This window comes from Oncorhynchus tshawytscha, linkage group LG02, assembly GCF_018296145.1.
Source record: "Oncorhynchus tshawytscha isolate Ot180627B linkage group LG02, Otsh_v2.0, whole genome shotgun sequence".
NCBI classification, from domain to species: domain Eukaryota; kingdom Metazoa; phylum Chordata; class Actinopteri; order Salmoniformes; family Salmonidae; genus Oncorhynchus; species Oncorhynchus tshawytscha.
This window is the reverse complement of record NC_056430.1, coordinates 69,640,573-69,654,875: the sequence shown is the minus strand read 5'-3', so window position 1 is coordinate 69,654,875 and position 14,303 is coordinate 69,640,573. Positions and strand designations below refer to the sequence as shown.

The 14,303-nt window shown below is 40.3% G+C and overlaps 1 protein-coding gene across 2 annotated transcripts in view; it reads left to right on the top strand.

Annotated features, from left to right (window-relative positions):
* The window catches only part of LOC112235238 (collagen alpha-1(XVII) chain-like), a 29,509-nt gene that overhangs the window by 2,251 nt on the left and 12,955 nt on the right, over positions 1-14,303 (top strand). For both annotated transcript variants that reach the window (XM_024403655.2, XM_024403653.2), the window contains exons 2-21: positions 3,596-3,657; positions 3,985-4,035; positions 6,138-6,857; positions 7,775-7,822; positions 7,930-7,983; positions 8,168-8,218; positions 8,529-8,672; positions 8,887-9,030; positions 9,347-9,418; positions 10,808-10,882; positions 11,013-11,063; positions 11,541-11,696; positions 12,500-12,586; positions 12,673-12,720; positions 12,869-12,997; positions 13,235-13,546; positions 13,763-13,813; positions 13,945-13,971; positions 14,076-14,102; positions 14,199-14,261. In XM_024403655.2, coding sequence (XP_024259423.1) covers positions 3,606-3,657; positions 3,985-4,035; positions 6,138-6,857; positions 7,775-7,822; positions 7,930-7,983; positions 8,168-8,218; positions 8,529-8,672; positions 8,887-9,030; positions 9,347-9,418; positions 10,808-10,882; positions 11,013-11,063; positions 11,541-11,696; positions 12,500-12,586; positions 12,673-12,720; positions 12,869-12,997; positions 13,235-13,546; positions 13,763-13,813; positions 13,945-13,971; positions 14,076-14,102; positions 14,199-14,261 — 2,362 coding nt within the window. In that variant the 5' untranslated portion in view covers positions 3,596-3,605. The remainder of the gene's footprint in view (positions 1-3,595; positions 3,658-3,984; positions 4,036-6,137; positions 6,858-7,774; positions 7,823-7,929; positions 7,984-8,167; positions 8,219-8,528; positions 8,673-8,886; positions 9,031-9,346; positions 9,419-10,807; positions 10,883-11,012; positions 11,064-11,540; positions 11,697-12,499; positions 12,587-12,672; positions 12,721-12,868; positions 12,998-13,234; positions 13,547-13,762; positions 13,814-13,944; positions 13,972-14,075; positions 14,103-14,198; positions 14,262-14,303) is intronic.

Genomic DNA, 14,303 nt, shown 5'->3' with positions numbered 1-14,303 from the left:
AGTATTAACTTAAGGGGGCTGATTAATTTTGCACGCCCAATTTTTCAGTTTTTGATTTGTTAAAAAAGTTTGAAATATCCAATAAATGTCGTTCCACTTCATGATTGTGTCCCATTTGTTGTTGATTCTTCACAAAAAAATACAGTTTTATATCTTTATGTTTGAAGCCTGAAATGTGGCAAAAGGTCGCAAAGTTCAAGGGGGCCGAATACTTTCGCAAGGCACTGTATGTTTGACGGTCATTACCACCACATAGTGACGATTTGATCTGTATCTATTCGTATAGATACAGTGGGGCAAAAAAGTATTTAGTCAGCCACCAATTGTGCAAGTTCTCCCACTTAAAAAGATGAGAGAGGCCTGTAATTTTCATCATAGGTACACTTCAACTATGACAGACAAAATGAGAGAAAAAATCCAGAAAATCACATTGTAGCATTTTTAATCAATTTATTTGCAAATTATGGTGGAAAAAAAGTATTTGGTCAATAACAAAAGTTTATCTCAATACTTTGTTATATACCCTTTGTTGGCAATGACAGAGGTCAAACGTTTTCAAAAGTCTTCACAAGGTTTTCACACACTGTTGCTGGTATTTTGGCCCTTTCCTCCATGCAGATCTCCTCTAAAGCAGTGATGTTTTGGGGCTGTTGCTGGGCAACACGGACTTTCAACTCCCTCCAAAGATTTTCTATGGGGTTGAGATCTGGAGACTGGCTAGGCCACTCCAGGACCTTGAAATGCTTCTTACGAAGCCACTCCTTTGTTGTCCGGGCGGTGTGTTTGGGATCATTGCCATGCTGAAAGACCCAACGTTTCATCTTCAATGCCCTTGCTGATGGAAAGAGGTTTTCACTCAAAATCTCACGATACATGGCCCCATTCATTCTTTCCTTGACACAGATCAGTCGTCCTGGTCCCTTTGCAGAAAAACATCCCCAAAGCATGATGTTTCCACCCCCATGCTTCACAGTAGGTATGGTGTTCTTCGGATGCAACTCAGCATTCTTTGTCCTCCAAATACGACGAGTTGAGTTTTTACCAAAAAGTTATATTTTGGTTTCATCTGACCATATGACATTCTCCCAATCTTCTTCTGGATCATCCAATTGCTCTCTAGCAAACTTCAGACGGGCCTGGACATGTACTGGCTTAAATATTTATTTTCTAATATTTTTTTAAACATTCTTTTCTTGTGTGTGTGTGTTAGAATTGCTTTTTGATATGTTGTATATAGTTATTTGCACTGCTGTATATAGCTAAATGTCATGTAGCTCACCCATTCCTGAAATTATCAGTCTGAAACTTTGCACGCCTACAGTTGCCCTCTTGTGTTATCCATCAAAATGATCTCCAGCATCCTATCTGACTGTGTGGCTATTCTAGTACATGTGAAAGATGATACTACAACAATAAAAAACAGAAAATGTATGCTCTTTCTTTCTCTTTTCTTCCACCAGATCTACTGTGTTATATTCTCCTACATTCAATTAACATTTCCACAAACCTCAGAATGTTTCCATTCAAATGATACCAAGAATATGCATATCCTTGCCTCTGGGGCTGAGCTACAGGCAGTTAGATTAGGGTATGTCTTCAGGCGGAAATTGAGAACAAAGGGATGCAGCCATAACTTAAGCAGGGGGACACGTCTGGCACTGCAGGATTTGAGTCCCTGGCACCGTAGTGCTACTGATGGTAGGCTTTGTTACTTTGGTCCCAGCTCTCTGCAGGTCATTCACTAGGTCCCCCTGTGGTTCTGGGATTTTTGCTCACTGTTCTTGTGATCATTTTGACCCAACGGGGTGAGATCTTGCGTGGAGCCCCAGATCGAGGAAGATTATCAGCGGTCTTGTATATCTTCCATTTCCTAATAATTGCTCCCACAGTTGATTTCTTCAAACCAAGCTGCTTACCTATTGTAGATTCAGTCTTCCCAGCCTGGTGCAGGTCTACAATTTAGTTTCTGGTGTCCTTTGACAGCTCTTTGGTCTTGGCCATAGTGGAGTTTGGAGTGTGACTGTTTGAGGTTGTGGACAGGTGTCTTTTATACTGATAACAAGTTCAAACAGGTGCTGTTAATACAGGTAACGAGTGGAGGACAGAGGAGCCTCTTAAATAAGAAGTTACAGGTCTGTGAGAGCCAGAAATCTTGCTTGTTTGTAGGTGACCAAATACTTATTTTCCACCATAATTTGCAAATAAATTCATAAAAAATCCTACAATGTGATTTTCTGGATTTTTGTCTTCTCATTTTGTCTGTCATAGTTGAAGTGTACCTATGATAAAAATTACAGGCCTCTCTCATCTTTTTAAGTGGGAGAACTTGCACAATTGGTGGCTGACTAAATACTTTCTTGCCCCACTATATGTAACATAACACCTTTGTGTACCATGTGGGAGTAGCTATAAAGCATGAATTACTTTACAAGTGGTCATATTTCATATTCAATAGTTTATATGAATTTCTGAATGACAGTGATTCAAGTAGTGGCCTATTCAGTATTTATAATACATCATAATATCACATATAATTCAGTATTCAAGTATGTGCTCAAATGATTCAAGTCATCCATTTAAAAAAAATCTACATGTAAATTGTAAGTTCAGGCTTATGTGGATGATGAGAAATTTGAGGCAGCCAATAAGGAATCCACACAGGTCTGGCCTTGTTCATGTTAGCGTCCACAATAAATAACACTGACGTGTTAGAGAGAGGATTACATTTTTGTTCTTGAATAAGAAGACGAGCTTACATTAGAATAATATACACAGTATTTCCCCCAATATTTCTATCCATTAGCATCCATTTGGGGCCAGTGTATATGTACATTGTTATTCTTCCCAGTGGAGGCTAAATCCTGACGCTGACCATGGTTCTGCTGTAGAACCTGTCCACACCACATCTATCAGTCAATGCTGTTCAAACGACGCGTCAAAGAGATGCTGCTGCGTCAGATCACATGTTAAATCATGTTATGCTATGTTATGCTATGCTGTGTTATGCTATGTTATGTTATGTCATGTTATGTCACATTATGTTATTAGACAGGAGCCTTTGGCAATCACTGAAATCTTGTATCAGTGGTATAGTGAACTTAACTTGTAAATGATTTCAACACCCACATCTGATTTTGGTCCGAGTCCCTTTCAGTTTCACAGGAAAATCTATAGGTACCACCAGTAAATCACTGCTCCCTATGAAAAGAGCTCTCATTTATCAGGTGAAGACAATATGCAGGCTTGGCTTGCCCAAGGCTAGGGTCTCCGCTTAAATCAACAACACATTCTCAATCAGGGAACTTTGGAATGTTTACAGCAGAGAGAGAGAGAGTGTGAGCGTGAGAGCGAGAGAAACAGAGAGAGAGAAATAAAAAAGAGAGAGAACGATTACTAGTAGTACATAATGCCAAATATGGAGAAATACGGAAATATGGAAAAATGCCATAAAAAAATACAAATTCTGACAAATCTATATCGTTTGAAGTCCTGTTAGTTAGTTTGATATTTCCATACAGTGCCTTCCTTAGATTTTTCTGCATGCACCAGTGTGATAAATGATGTAAAAATAAATACATGTTCTGTTTTGAAACAGTTAACATGGGATGGACAATCTAACGACAACCAAGATTGTAAATGCTGGTGCCGGTGGCAAGGGTAAGAAGTCACCTAATATTCTGGAGAAAATACACGTTTTATTTTGCCTTGGTTTTTTGGCTTTATAGAAGAAGCTTGTTCTGAAGCTTGTTTTGATTTTGATACAGACTGAAGGTTTGGAATGACACACACAAATACAGATTTGTCTTTTTGTAGTCGTTCTCAATGACCAAATGTATATCACCTATAAACCACAACACATTATTACACTGTACCATTATATTGAACCTGGTACTCTTCAAATAGATTATTACAAGTGTTTTGGCCAGGAACACATTTTAACATGAAACCTATTTATGAATTGTCAATATATCTTTTTTTTTATAGTCGTCAAAGAAACAGTAACCACAACAACCCGGTTGACATCACTGCCGCCAAGTGAGTTGTGTCCTTTCTGAAGGTTTTCATAATTTATACACACTACATGTACCTGTGAATATAATATCCCATAAATATGAATTTATCCTCTGTCCATCCGAACGTTGAGTTTCTATAATTCATTAAAAAACATTTTTTTATACTATCATTATTGGTAGTGAAGATTATTCATGATAATTTTCAGCAGTCTGGGGCCTTGTTCGATTACTTCAGAAATGCATCCCTACGTCCTACCTTCCTTGATGTAATCACAGATCTGAATAGATCTGAGATTGGTGAAGTAAATGGGTGGTAACCTTGCTTACACCTATCCAATCACTCATAGATCTGTGCTTACCTAAAGGAGAAAAAAGGAGGATGCATTTCTAAAGTATTCGAACAGGACCAGTGGTGTAAAGTACTTAAGTAAAAATACTTGAAAGTACTACTTAAGTATTTTTTGGGGGTATTTGTACTTTACTTTACTATTTATAGGTTTGACAATGTTTACTTTTACTTGACTACATTCCTAAAGAAAAGAATGTACTTTTTATTCCTTACATTTTACCTGACACCCAAAAGTATTTGTTACATTTTGAATACTTAGCAGGACAGGAAAATTGTTAAATTCACACCCTTATCAAGAGAACATCTCTGGTCATCCCTACTGCCTTTTATCTGGCAGAATCACTAAACACACATACTTCATTTGCAAATATTGTCTGAGTGTTGGAGTGTGTCCCTGGCTATCCGTACATTTTAAAAACAAGAAAATGGTTCTGTCTGGCTTGCTTAATAAAAGGAATTTGAAATTATTTATTCTTTCACTTTTGATACTTAAGTATATTTAAAACCAAATACTTTTAGACTTTTACTCAAGTAGTATTTTACTGGGTGACTTTCACTTTTACTTGACTCATTTTCTATTAAGGTATTTTTACTTTTCACTCGAGTATGATATTTGGGTTCTTTAACCACCACTGAACAGGATCCACGTCCTCAGCATTGGTCTCTGACTGTCCCTCATTTCTCCACAAGAGGGAATCACTAACTCTGTCGTCTCCAACCAGAAGAGCGTGTCCTCCAGCAGTTCTCGTGGAGTTTCAGTTGTGGAGAGGAAGGTCATCTCTCAGAGCAGTGGTAGCAGCAGCAGTAGTTATGCCATAACATGTTCAAGACATGCTCAGACAAAATTCTAGATTTAAAAAATAATCTATATCCAAAAAAACATCTCTGGTATTTTTCTTTTTTTGGCACAGTGTGACAGGTTTTAACACCTGCTCATTTGGACTGCAGAATCCTGTAAAAGACCGTTTTTCTTCTACTGTCAATCACAGCCTAAACTCTTCCAACGAAAGAGTTTAGATGCTCCTATAGAACTCCTATGGTCACTGGTATATAATCCATTACTTATAGGATTCTGTAGATATATCGACAGCTAAGCTACATTCAGTGGTGTCATGCCCATAGGGGGCACAGGGGTAAGTGCCCCCAGAGATTTGTCCTATATAAAAATATTTAAAAAAATGTATATATACTTTTTTGGTGATTGTTTGTTAATTCCCTGTAATATTACTAGCCACTTAGCAATTTTATAAAGTTGGCTTTAGCTAGCCCAGATAGGTTCCCAATCTCCCAACCTTGTAACTAGCCACCATGAAGCAATTTCAGGCTATCAATCAAGGTAGAGTAGCTAGCTTGTCTAACTATCCTAGCTGGCATGCCTGCTTGCAAAGTTTGTAGACTTTAGAAAAGCAAACAGTAACTAAATGTACTGAATAAGACTCACATTCCTTTCAATCTTTTACCTATATTTCAGCAGAGAAAAAAACACACCAGGCAGGTATGCTTAGATATGCAGAAAAATATACATATTTTGTACATATAATTAAGCATAATGATAATGGCTCTAGATTTCAGGAAAAAACTGTTTCAAGCGTTTGAAAAATGTTACCTTCCATACCCCCCCAGCTATCCTCAGGTCCTTTGTGCCCCCTCAGATTTTGGGGGTGCATGACCCCCCTGGCTACATTGTTATACGTCAGGCTACTGTATAAGAAAAAGTCACTTTCTCTAAGCTCTGTATAAGTCCTAATCATAATTTTTCTCCTTTCCTCTTCTAGCCTCAGGTGGTCTCTCTTCGAGGAGCGGGCTGCTCTCTACTGGAGGAGGAGAGTCTACCAGTAGAGCCATCACAGGAGGCAGTAGCTCAGTGCTAGTGTCCTCTGCTGCAGCCGGGTCTGTGGGTGGAGCTAAGTCTGGGTACGGCGGGGGATCCGTCAGCAAATCAACCACCATTACCACTATAGAGTCCCCCTCTTTATCCTCCGGTGCTTCAGGGGCCTCTGGCGCAGCTTTTCGGTCTTTAGGGGCTTCGGGGGCATCGTTCGGGGCGAGCAAGACCAGCGGCTCTCTTTCCGTTTCTGGAGGGGGTCTTATGTCTAGCTCCAGTTCCAGTTTTTTCACTGGTTCCAGTTCTGGTGGTTCCAGTTCTGGTTTTGTCTCTAGTTCCAAAGGAGCAGGAGCAGGAGCAGGAGCAGGAGGAGGCGGTTTTGTCACTGGTTCCAGTTCTGGTTCTAGTTCTGGTTTTGCCTCTAGTTCTGGTGCCGGAATCGGAGGAGGGGATTCTTCTAGTGCCAAAATGTCAGCCGGCGGCTTGGGCTCTGTGACCGTTTCCACGGTTACCAGGTCCAACTACAGCTCCTTGGCGGGGGCGGGTTCAGGGGGCGTGAAGAGGGGTGGGGCACAGGGGTCTGCATCCTCTGCTCTCAGCTACTCCCCCACCCCCACGGAGAGAAAGAGCATGACCAGCACCATGATCGCCCGCTCCATGGGCTACGAAGGTCAGTGACAAGGTCAAAGGTCGAAGGTTAACCCTATTCATATGCTGCGTTCATAACCAAGTGGGAAGGTGGTAATTACCTGTTGTGAAGTCGTAAATACCAGTTGGATGCATGCAAGTTCTTTGAACTCATTGAGAAACACAGATTGGCTAATGGCCAACAAGCTTTGTCAACCATAACCTAAACGTAGAGCTATATGTGTTTGTAAACTAATTATAGTGTTCAAAAAACGTGTTAATAGATTGATTTTTAATGTATGAAAATAATGTTTTGTTGTTGCATTTAACTGCTGAAAATGCTGTTATCAAGGTCATTTCTTTAGTAGATGTCAGAGGTCAGCATGTGGGAGAAGTCGAAGCTCAGGGATAATAGTCGAGGTTCTTACTAGTAATTACCAGTTGGAGGGGCGTTCAAGTGGACTTTTCCCAGTCATATGTGGTAAATACCACCTTCCCACTTGGTTATGAACGTAGCCTTATATCCAGGGCTAGGATTTTTTTTTCCTGTACACATAACCTCTGGGTACCTAAGATCATACATTGGTGCGCTTTCCTCTGACCAGGTGTTGCTGATGCCTGCCAGATCTTACAACGCCTGGATAGGTATTTTAGGTATTAGGTAACCACATCATATGTTACAGCAATCTGTCGGTGCATGACACAGTCGATGACGTGGCACGTAACCATTGGTTCATGCATGCAACGTCTGAGGGAGGGAGCGCAATCATTTCTTGGTCATGTTATGTGGTCAGGAAACTACTGGCCCTACCTAAGGTCCTCTGATGCTCTTTAGTACAGGTGCAGATATCAATAATAATGTTATAAAGAATATCATTAAGAAGTTGAAGTATGACTTCAGTCATGACACGAAGAAGGAAAAGTAATCAATAGTGGTGTTTTTTTATCCTGTGTATTCAGGAAGATCCAGTGGAAACTCATCTCCGGAATACACAAGGAGAGAATATGGTAACTATCAATCTTAAATGTGACTTCAAAATGTTTTTAATTCCTATGTTTAATAAAAGTGGATATGAAAAATGACATAATTGATTTTTGATAATTGATTGTTTCAGCTGCAGAAAGTGCAGTTGCCAGTAAACCCACCAGAGGGCGGAGCCACAGCAGAGGTACTAGCTGTTAGCGCAAAGCACCATCAATCAGACCATACACTACTGCAGAATGCACTTGTTGTTTTTTTTGCAATTTTAAGAGGCTGCATTTGATTAATATAGAACACATCTGATTGCACTACACTACTCTATTCTAATCTATTCTATACTTTTCTGTTCTATTCTGTGTGTCCTGTTCCAGAGAGTGAGATCAGATGCCGACTGCAGAGTGCCTCTCCCACTGCTAAAAGATGTGAGTTGCCTAATACCACGCGGGCTCTTATCACTAACCTATGACTCACCCGATCTGCCCTGGAAAATACACGTGGACCAAGATGATATTAGTTTGACTTCAACAAATAGGGAGACAATATGACTCAGTCAGAAAACGTATAAAGGAAATGGAACGTGGCTGCTTGAAGATAAGCTGAATATGGAAGATAAATACAGTTTGATAAAAATCTGTCTTTATTATTTTAAAAAAACATTTGAAAAGTCTGCACACTGTACATTTCCTAAGTGACATTAGATGACACCCTAGTCTGTTCCCCCGTGGCTTGTAGGGACTGAGCTGGATGATGTGAAGCGGCTGCTGAAGGGGAGTCGCTCCAGCAGCATCAGCCCCCCTCGCTCCCCCACCAGCACCCTCCCTATTCCCAGGAAGGCCAGCGTAGAGACCAGAACCATGCCAAACAGCTCCCAGTCAGGTACACACCCTCACCAATATAATCGTGATAAAACTAGGTAAATAGGTACATAAGTAGTAATTACACAAGTAAGAAAGTACATAAATAATCACTGATGCATTAATGTCCAGAATACGTTGTTAACTGACTCACCTGTTAATTCAAGGTTAAATAAAGGTTAAATAAACGTACACAAACATACATAAAACCAGTTAACCCTTTCCCTCTCTCCCAGGCCAGTACGACAGTGCCACCCTGGACTCAGGAATGCCTTCCTACGTGTGGTCAGGCCCCACGGCTGGAGGCTATGGTTACCACAGCAACGCCATCAACCGGTCCCCCACCTCCACCCTCCAACACTCACCCACCACACTCACAGGTCAGCAATAGACATCACCAAATATACAGTCACAATTACTCTAACAAGAATCGCATGATACTGAGTGATAATAGTGCCAATGTAATCTGAATTTAATCCTTCACACCATCAACAAAGATATTTATATAAATGAACAGGTTTAATCCAAGAGATTAAAAGGACATAATTAAAATGAACTAGATTTGTGTGCAACATAAAAATCACAAGAAAGTTTAAAAAAGAAAATGTCTCCTAATTTTCTCATCGTCAATGAATACTGTATATGTTACTGTGGGTGTGACTCAATCGATGTGGGTGTTTATCAATGTTTCTACAGCCACAGGGCTTCAGAACAACCTGGCTCTCAGCTCTACATCCATGAACTCTGGACTCTCTGCCTCTAGCACTGGTAAACATCTCCCTCAACATCTATTGTCTCTCTATCGGTGCATCCCAATAATCTTTCCTTTCTCCCAAAGTGTTCACTTGTTTCCTTCCCTTCACAGATTTGAAAGTAAGTGACTGGTATGCAGAGATGGGCAGTATTTCTATTACATGTATTTGAAATCTGTATTTCAATTATTTCTGAGTATTTAGTCGTTTGTATTACACTGGGCTTAACTTCACCCCAATGTATTTTGTGATAAGATACTTTCGAGAGCGGTAATTGGTATTTTTAAAATACAAAATACTTTTCTACACCATTTTCAGTGGTGTAAAGTACTCAAGTACTCAAATACTTTAAAGTACTCTTATGTCATTTTTGGGGGTATCTGTACTTTATTTTACTTTTAATATTTTTGGTAAAAAGAAAATGAAGAACTTTTTACTCCACTCATTTCCCTGACACCCAAAAGTACTCGTTACATTTTGACAGGAAAATTGTTAAATTCACACACTTATCAAGTGAACATCCCTGGTCATCCCTACTGCCTCTGATCTGGCGGACTCACTAAACACAAATTATTCGTATGTCTGAGTGTTGGAGTGTGCCCCTGGCTATCCGCCAATAAAAATATATATATTTTTAAATGTTTGCTTAATATAAGGAATTTGAAATGATTTATACTTTTATTTTTGATACTTAAGTACATTTTAGCAATTCCATTTACTTTTGATACTTAAGTATATGTAAAACCAAATACTTTTAGTAGTATTTTACTGGGTGACTCACTTTTATTTGAGTAATTTTCCATGAAGTTATCTTTACTTCAAGCATGATAATAGAGTACTTTTCCCCTCACTGCCATTTTTTATATCGGTTCACAATTTTGTGGCCCCCGTACACCCTGCCTTGGTATCAGAAGTCTGATTGCACTATGGTGTCATAAGAGCGTCTGCTAAATTAATGAAATATACATGTATATGTGCAAATGTACAATTGCAAAGCATGCTGAGTAGTATTCTAATGAGCTCTACCCCGGAACAAGGCCAATAATAATACCCAGTATGTTCACATAATTGACATTTTGGTCATTCAGCAGACACTCTTTTCCAGAGTGACTTACAGTCAGTGTATTCAACTAAGGTAGATAAACAACAACATATCACAGTCATAGCAAGTGAAAGTGTTGCTATTTGGGCCGTTTACTTGCAAACACATTTTTATATTTTTAAAATACAAAATACATTTATTTTAATTAAATATATTTCAAAATCTTGATACATTGATCTTTATAGTATTTTGACATTTTTGACCATCCCTGCTGGTCTATAGAAACTCCCTCTAGCCTATGTCGACACCAATCCGATACTTTCAGTAGTAGTAGTGTATTGAATATCCTTTGTCCTACTCTAGTTCATGGTATGCAGAATAACCTGGCCTCCACCACTGGCGGCATCCTAACAGCTAATGGAGTCAACGCACAAACAGGTATGAATGGAGTGTTGAGTGTTCAGAAATCCCCTTGAATCAAGAGAATAATGCCCATGTTCATTGTGGGAGTTACATGTCACACGTGTTTCAATCATGTTAAATTCACCCTGCATGTCTTTCTTGGCAGTCTATGGTGTGCAGAAAAATGTCACAAGCACAGGGGTGTCCACAACCACAGGTGAGTCCAAAGTACTTTGTTTTTGCATCGATAACAATTAGGCAACCATAGACATAAAACATTTGATTTGATGTATATATGTACAAACAGCAGCAGCACCAAGACAAGTATAGCACTTTCCTGCAGTTAAATGACCAAATCGCCCTCTAGTTGCCTCATGGGTGGAACGTTATTCATGTTTTTCCTCTTGTTTGATGTTTATGAAGTGTAATATTGGGATGCAAACTCCAAATGTAATACATTTCAACTGTATATCTGACGTAGTACAAGTGTCTTCTTTTTTTTTAACCCCATAACCGTGTGTGTGAGGTGTCTACTTTTGTCTCAAAGTAGATTTGTTTAAGACTACCAAGATACACTCTGTGTGAGCCTGATTTAGCCCACTGCAGTAAAATGATATCCTCTACTACTCTATCTTATCATGTATTCATGACACTTACCAGTTAATACTGAGTGTATTTGCTGCCTATTTCTCAGTGGCACCCAGCACTCCTACCAGTGACGAGGTCTTCGCCAAAGAATACAAATTCATGCTGCTGGAGAAAGAGAAAGCTCCCGTCAAAAAGGAGACGGAGAGACTCATCATGGCCAAAGATACCGGCAAGCAGTTCTCCTCTGCTGCCACTGCTATTGGTAGGCAACAACTCAAAACAAATACAATTGTATTGGTCACATGTTTCTTAAAAACAGCAGATAGGAGGTAATTGATGTAAGTATGTACATATAACATATAAATAAGAATAAAGTGACTAGTTAACAGGATAGATGATAAAACAGTAGCAGCAGCGTATGTGACGAGTCAACAAAGAAAGAGTTTGTGCAAAAAGGTTAAATGCAGATAGTCCGGGTAGCTATTTGGCTAACTATTTAACCAACTATTTAGCAGTTTAATGTTTTGAGGGTTGAAGTTGCTCAGGGTCCTGTTGGATCCAGACTTGGTGCATCAGTACCACTTGCCATGCGGTAGCAGAGAGAACAGTCTGTGACTTGGGTGGCTGGAGTCTTTGACAATTGGTATAGAGGTCCTGGTTGGCAGGAAGCTCAGCCCCAGTGTTGTACTGGGCCATATGCACTACCCTCTGTAGCGCCTTGTTGTCGGACGCCAAGTAGGATTCCAGATTCCCTGCTTATCCTTGGAATCTTCTAAGCATGATTCCTAGAAACTTGGGAAATTTGGGAGAGTTGCCGGAATATTGCAATCCAATACCTGAGAATATCAGAAATGTACACAGAGGAGGGTTTTCACTAAATATATATTTTTTACTAAATATTTAATTGTCTGCTCAATTAGAAGAACCTTCTGAGGGAAAATGGTGCCAGTTCTATCAGATCTTAAATGTTTCCATGCCCAATGACATACTACAGTCCCACTGTCTCAGTGTTAGCCGTTGCCTGTGAGTTATGGTGAAGTTGACTTATCTTTTCACATTTTCTAGCCTATTCCGAGGACTCACTGAAGAAGGAGAAGAAGAAGGTGTCCAGCTTTGTGGAGACAGCTACAGCCAGAACCACAGAAACTAACGGTAGATAACGGAAGTGAACAGACATTTTCACCACACCTTGACTTGTGTTACTAACACACTGTTCTTCCACTGCTGTTTTTTAAAAGCTGGATCCTTGACGAAAGTGTCAACGAAAGACAAAGCAACCTATGCAGGTATAGTCTAACTATACTTTGAAATTGAAATGGCTGAATCCCAGCATAACAATCTTCAGCCCTAAGTGCCTATTCTTATGCATTCTTCATGATACTCTACTGATGCTCGTTCTTGACCCCCGTGTCCTCTACCTCTCTCTTCGATCAGAGATACGTAAGGACGAGTCTGGAGGAGGTCTGGGCTTCTGGTCTTGCTGCTCCTGGTTGAAGTGGCTGCTGGGCATCCTGCTGGGTCTTCTGCTCCTCCTGGGGCTCCTCCTGGGACTCATCGCCCTGGGTAAGAGAGGAGGAGCGGAGCTGTAGGACACTGGGGTGGTTTGATTGATGTGGTTGTCTGTCATAGAGAGCTAGAGTTACATCCATGTCGGAGTAAATCTCTCTGTTTTTTTCTCTGTTCTTCCTCTCCTGCATTTCTCTGTTTCTCGCTTCTCTCACTCAATCTTTGTCCTTGTTTCTCTTTGTTTCCCTTTCAATTTTCTCCCCCTCTCTCTCTTTCTCTTCCAACCACTTACAGCCGAAGAAGTCAAGCGTCTTAAAGCTCGTGTGGACGCCTTGGAACAAGCCTCCAGCTCTTCCTCAGCACATTCTAGTCGCTTCTCCTCCTCCTCAGCCATCAACATCATAGACCCTCTGGAGTCTGCATACATGGACAAGACCTCCTCTCCCTCCTCTACCACACTGCTCCGCACTGATAATGGTATCAATCTGGGAGAGGCAGCAGGAGCAGGTCCAGGATCAGCTAACGGACCAGGCCAAGACCCTGTAGCTCTGCAAAGGGCAGTACAGCAGATAGTCAGGACTGAGCTGCAGTCCGATACTGTACGAGGTACAGAACCAGAACCAGAACTTACACTGTGCACCAGCCTTGTGTTTTGTGGGTACATGTTGAGCGTTTCAACCATTATAACAAAGGAATGATTCAGTCAAAAATCACAAATCATGCGAACTTGTGAATTCTATGAATATTTTTGAAAGATTTTATACATGTGTGGTTTTTATTGGATTCTATATATTGACAAAAATGTTTATTTATTTGTTACAGCAACACTTGCACACTCAATGAAAGGAGCGAGAGGAGAGCCTGGGACCAAAGGTACTGTAGGGCATCCATTGCATGGACATGGAAACATACGCAGATGGATCCATCCATCCATAGATGGAAACAAACTGTATTGGCAGAGCAAGTTTTGGCTGTTGATTAACATTTCAGCTGTTTTATTTCAGGTGACCAAGGTGGTCCAGGAGTCAAAGGTCAGTGAGCCATAGACCTACATTTCATTTCAATGACGTCACACAGCAAATACTGTACACGTTAGAGTTATACTGTACAAATGGAATTCATTCATTCATTTCAGGTGATAATGGATTCCCTGGCCTACCAGGTAGGAACACAAACTACTAGTTTTATTCTAGAGTGGCTACAGTAAATAATCATCTGCTGAATGATAGCAGACTGATGTTTGGCTTCTCTTCCTTAGGTCCTCCAGGTCAGATGGGTCACAGTGGACTGGAGGGCCCGAGGGGACCTAAAGGAAATGCAGGTAATGCTTAAGGACACAATTTGACCTAAAATGTCAAGATCT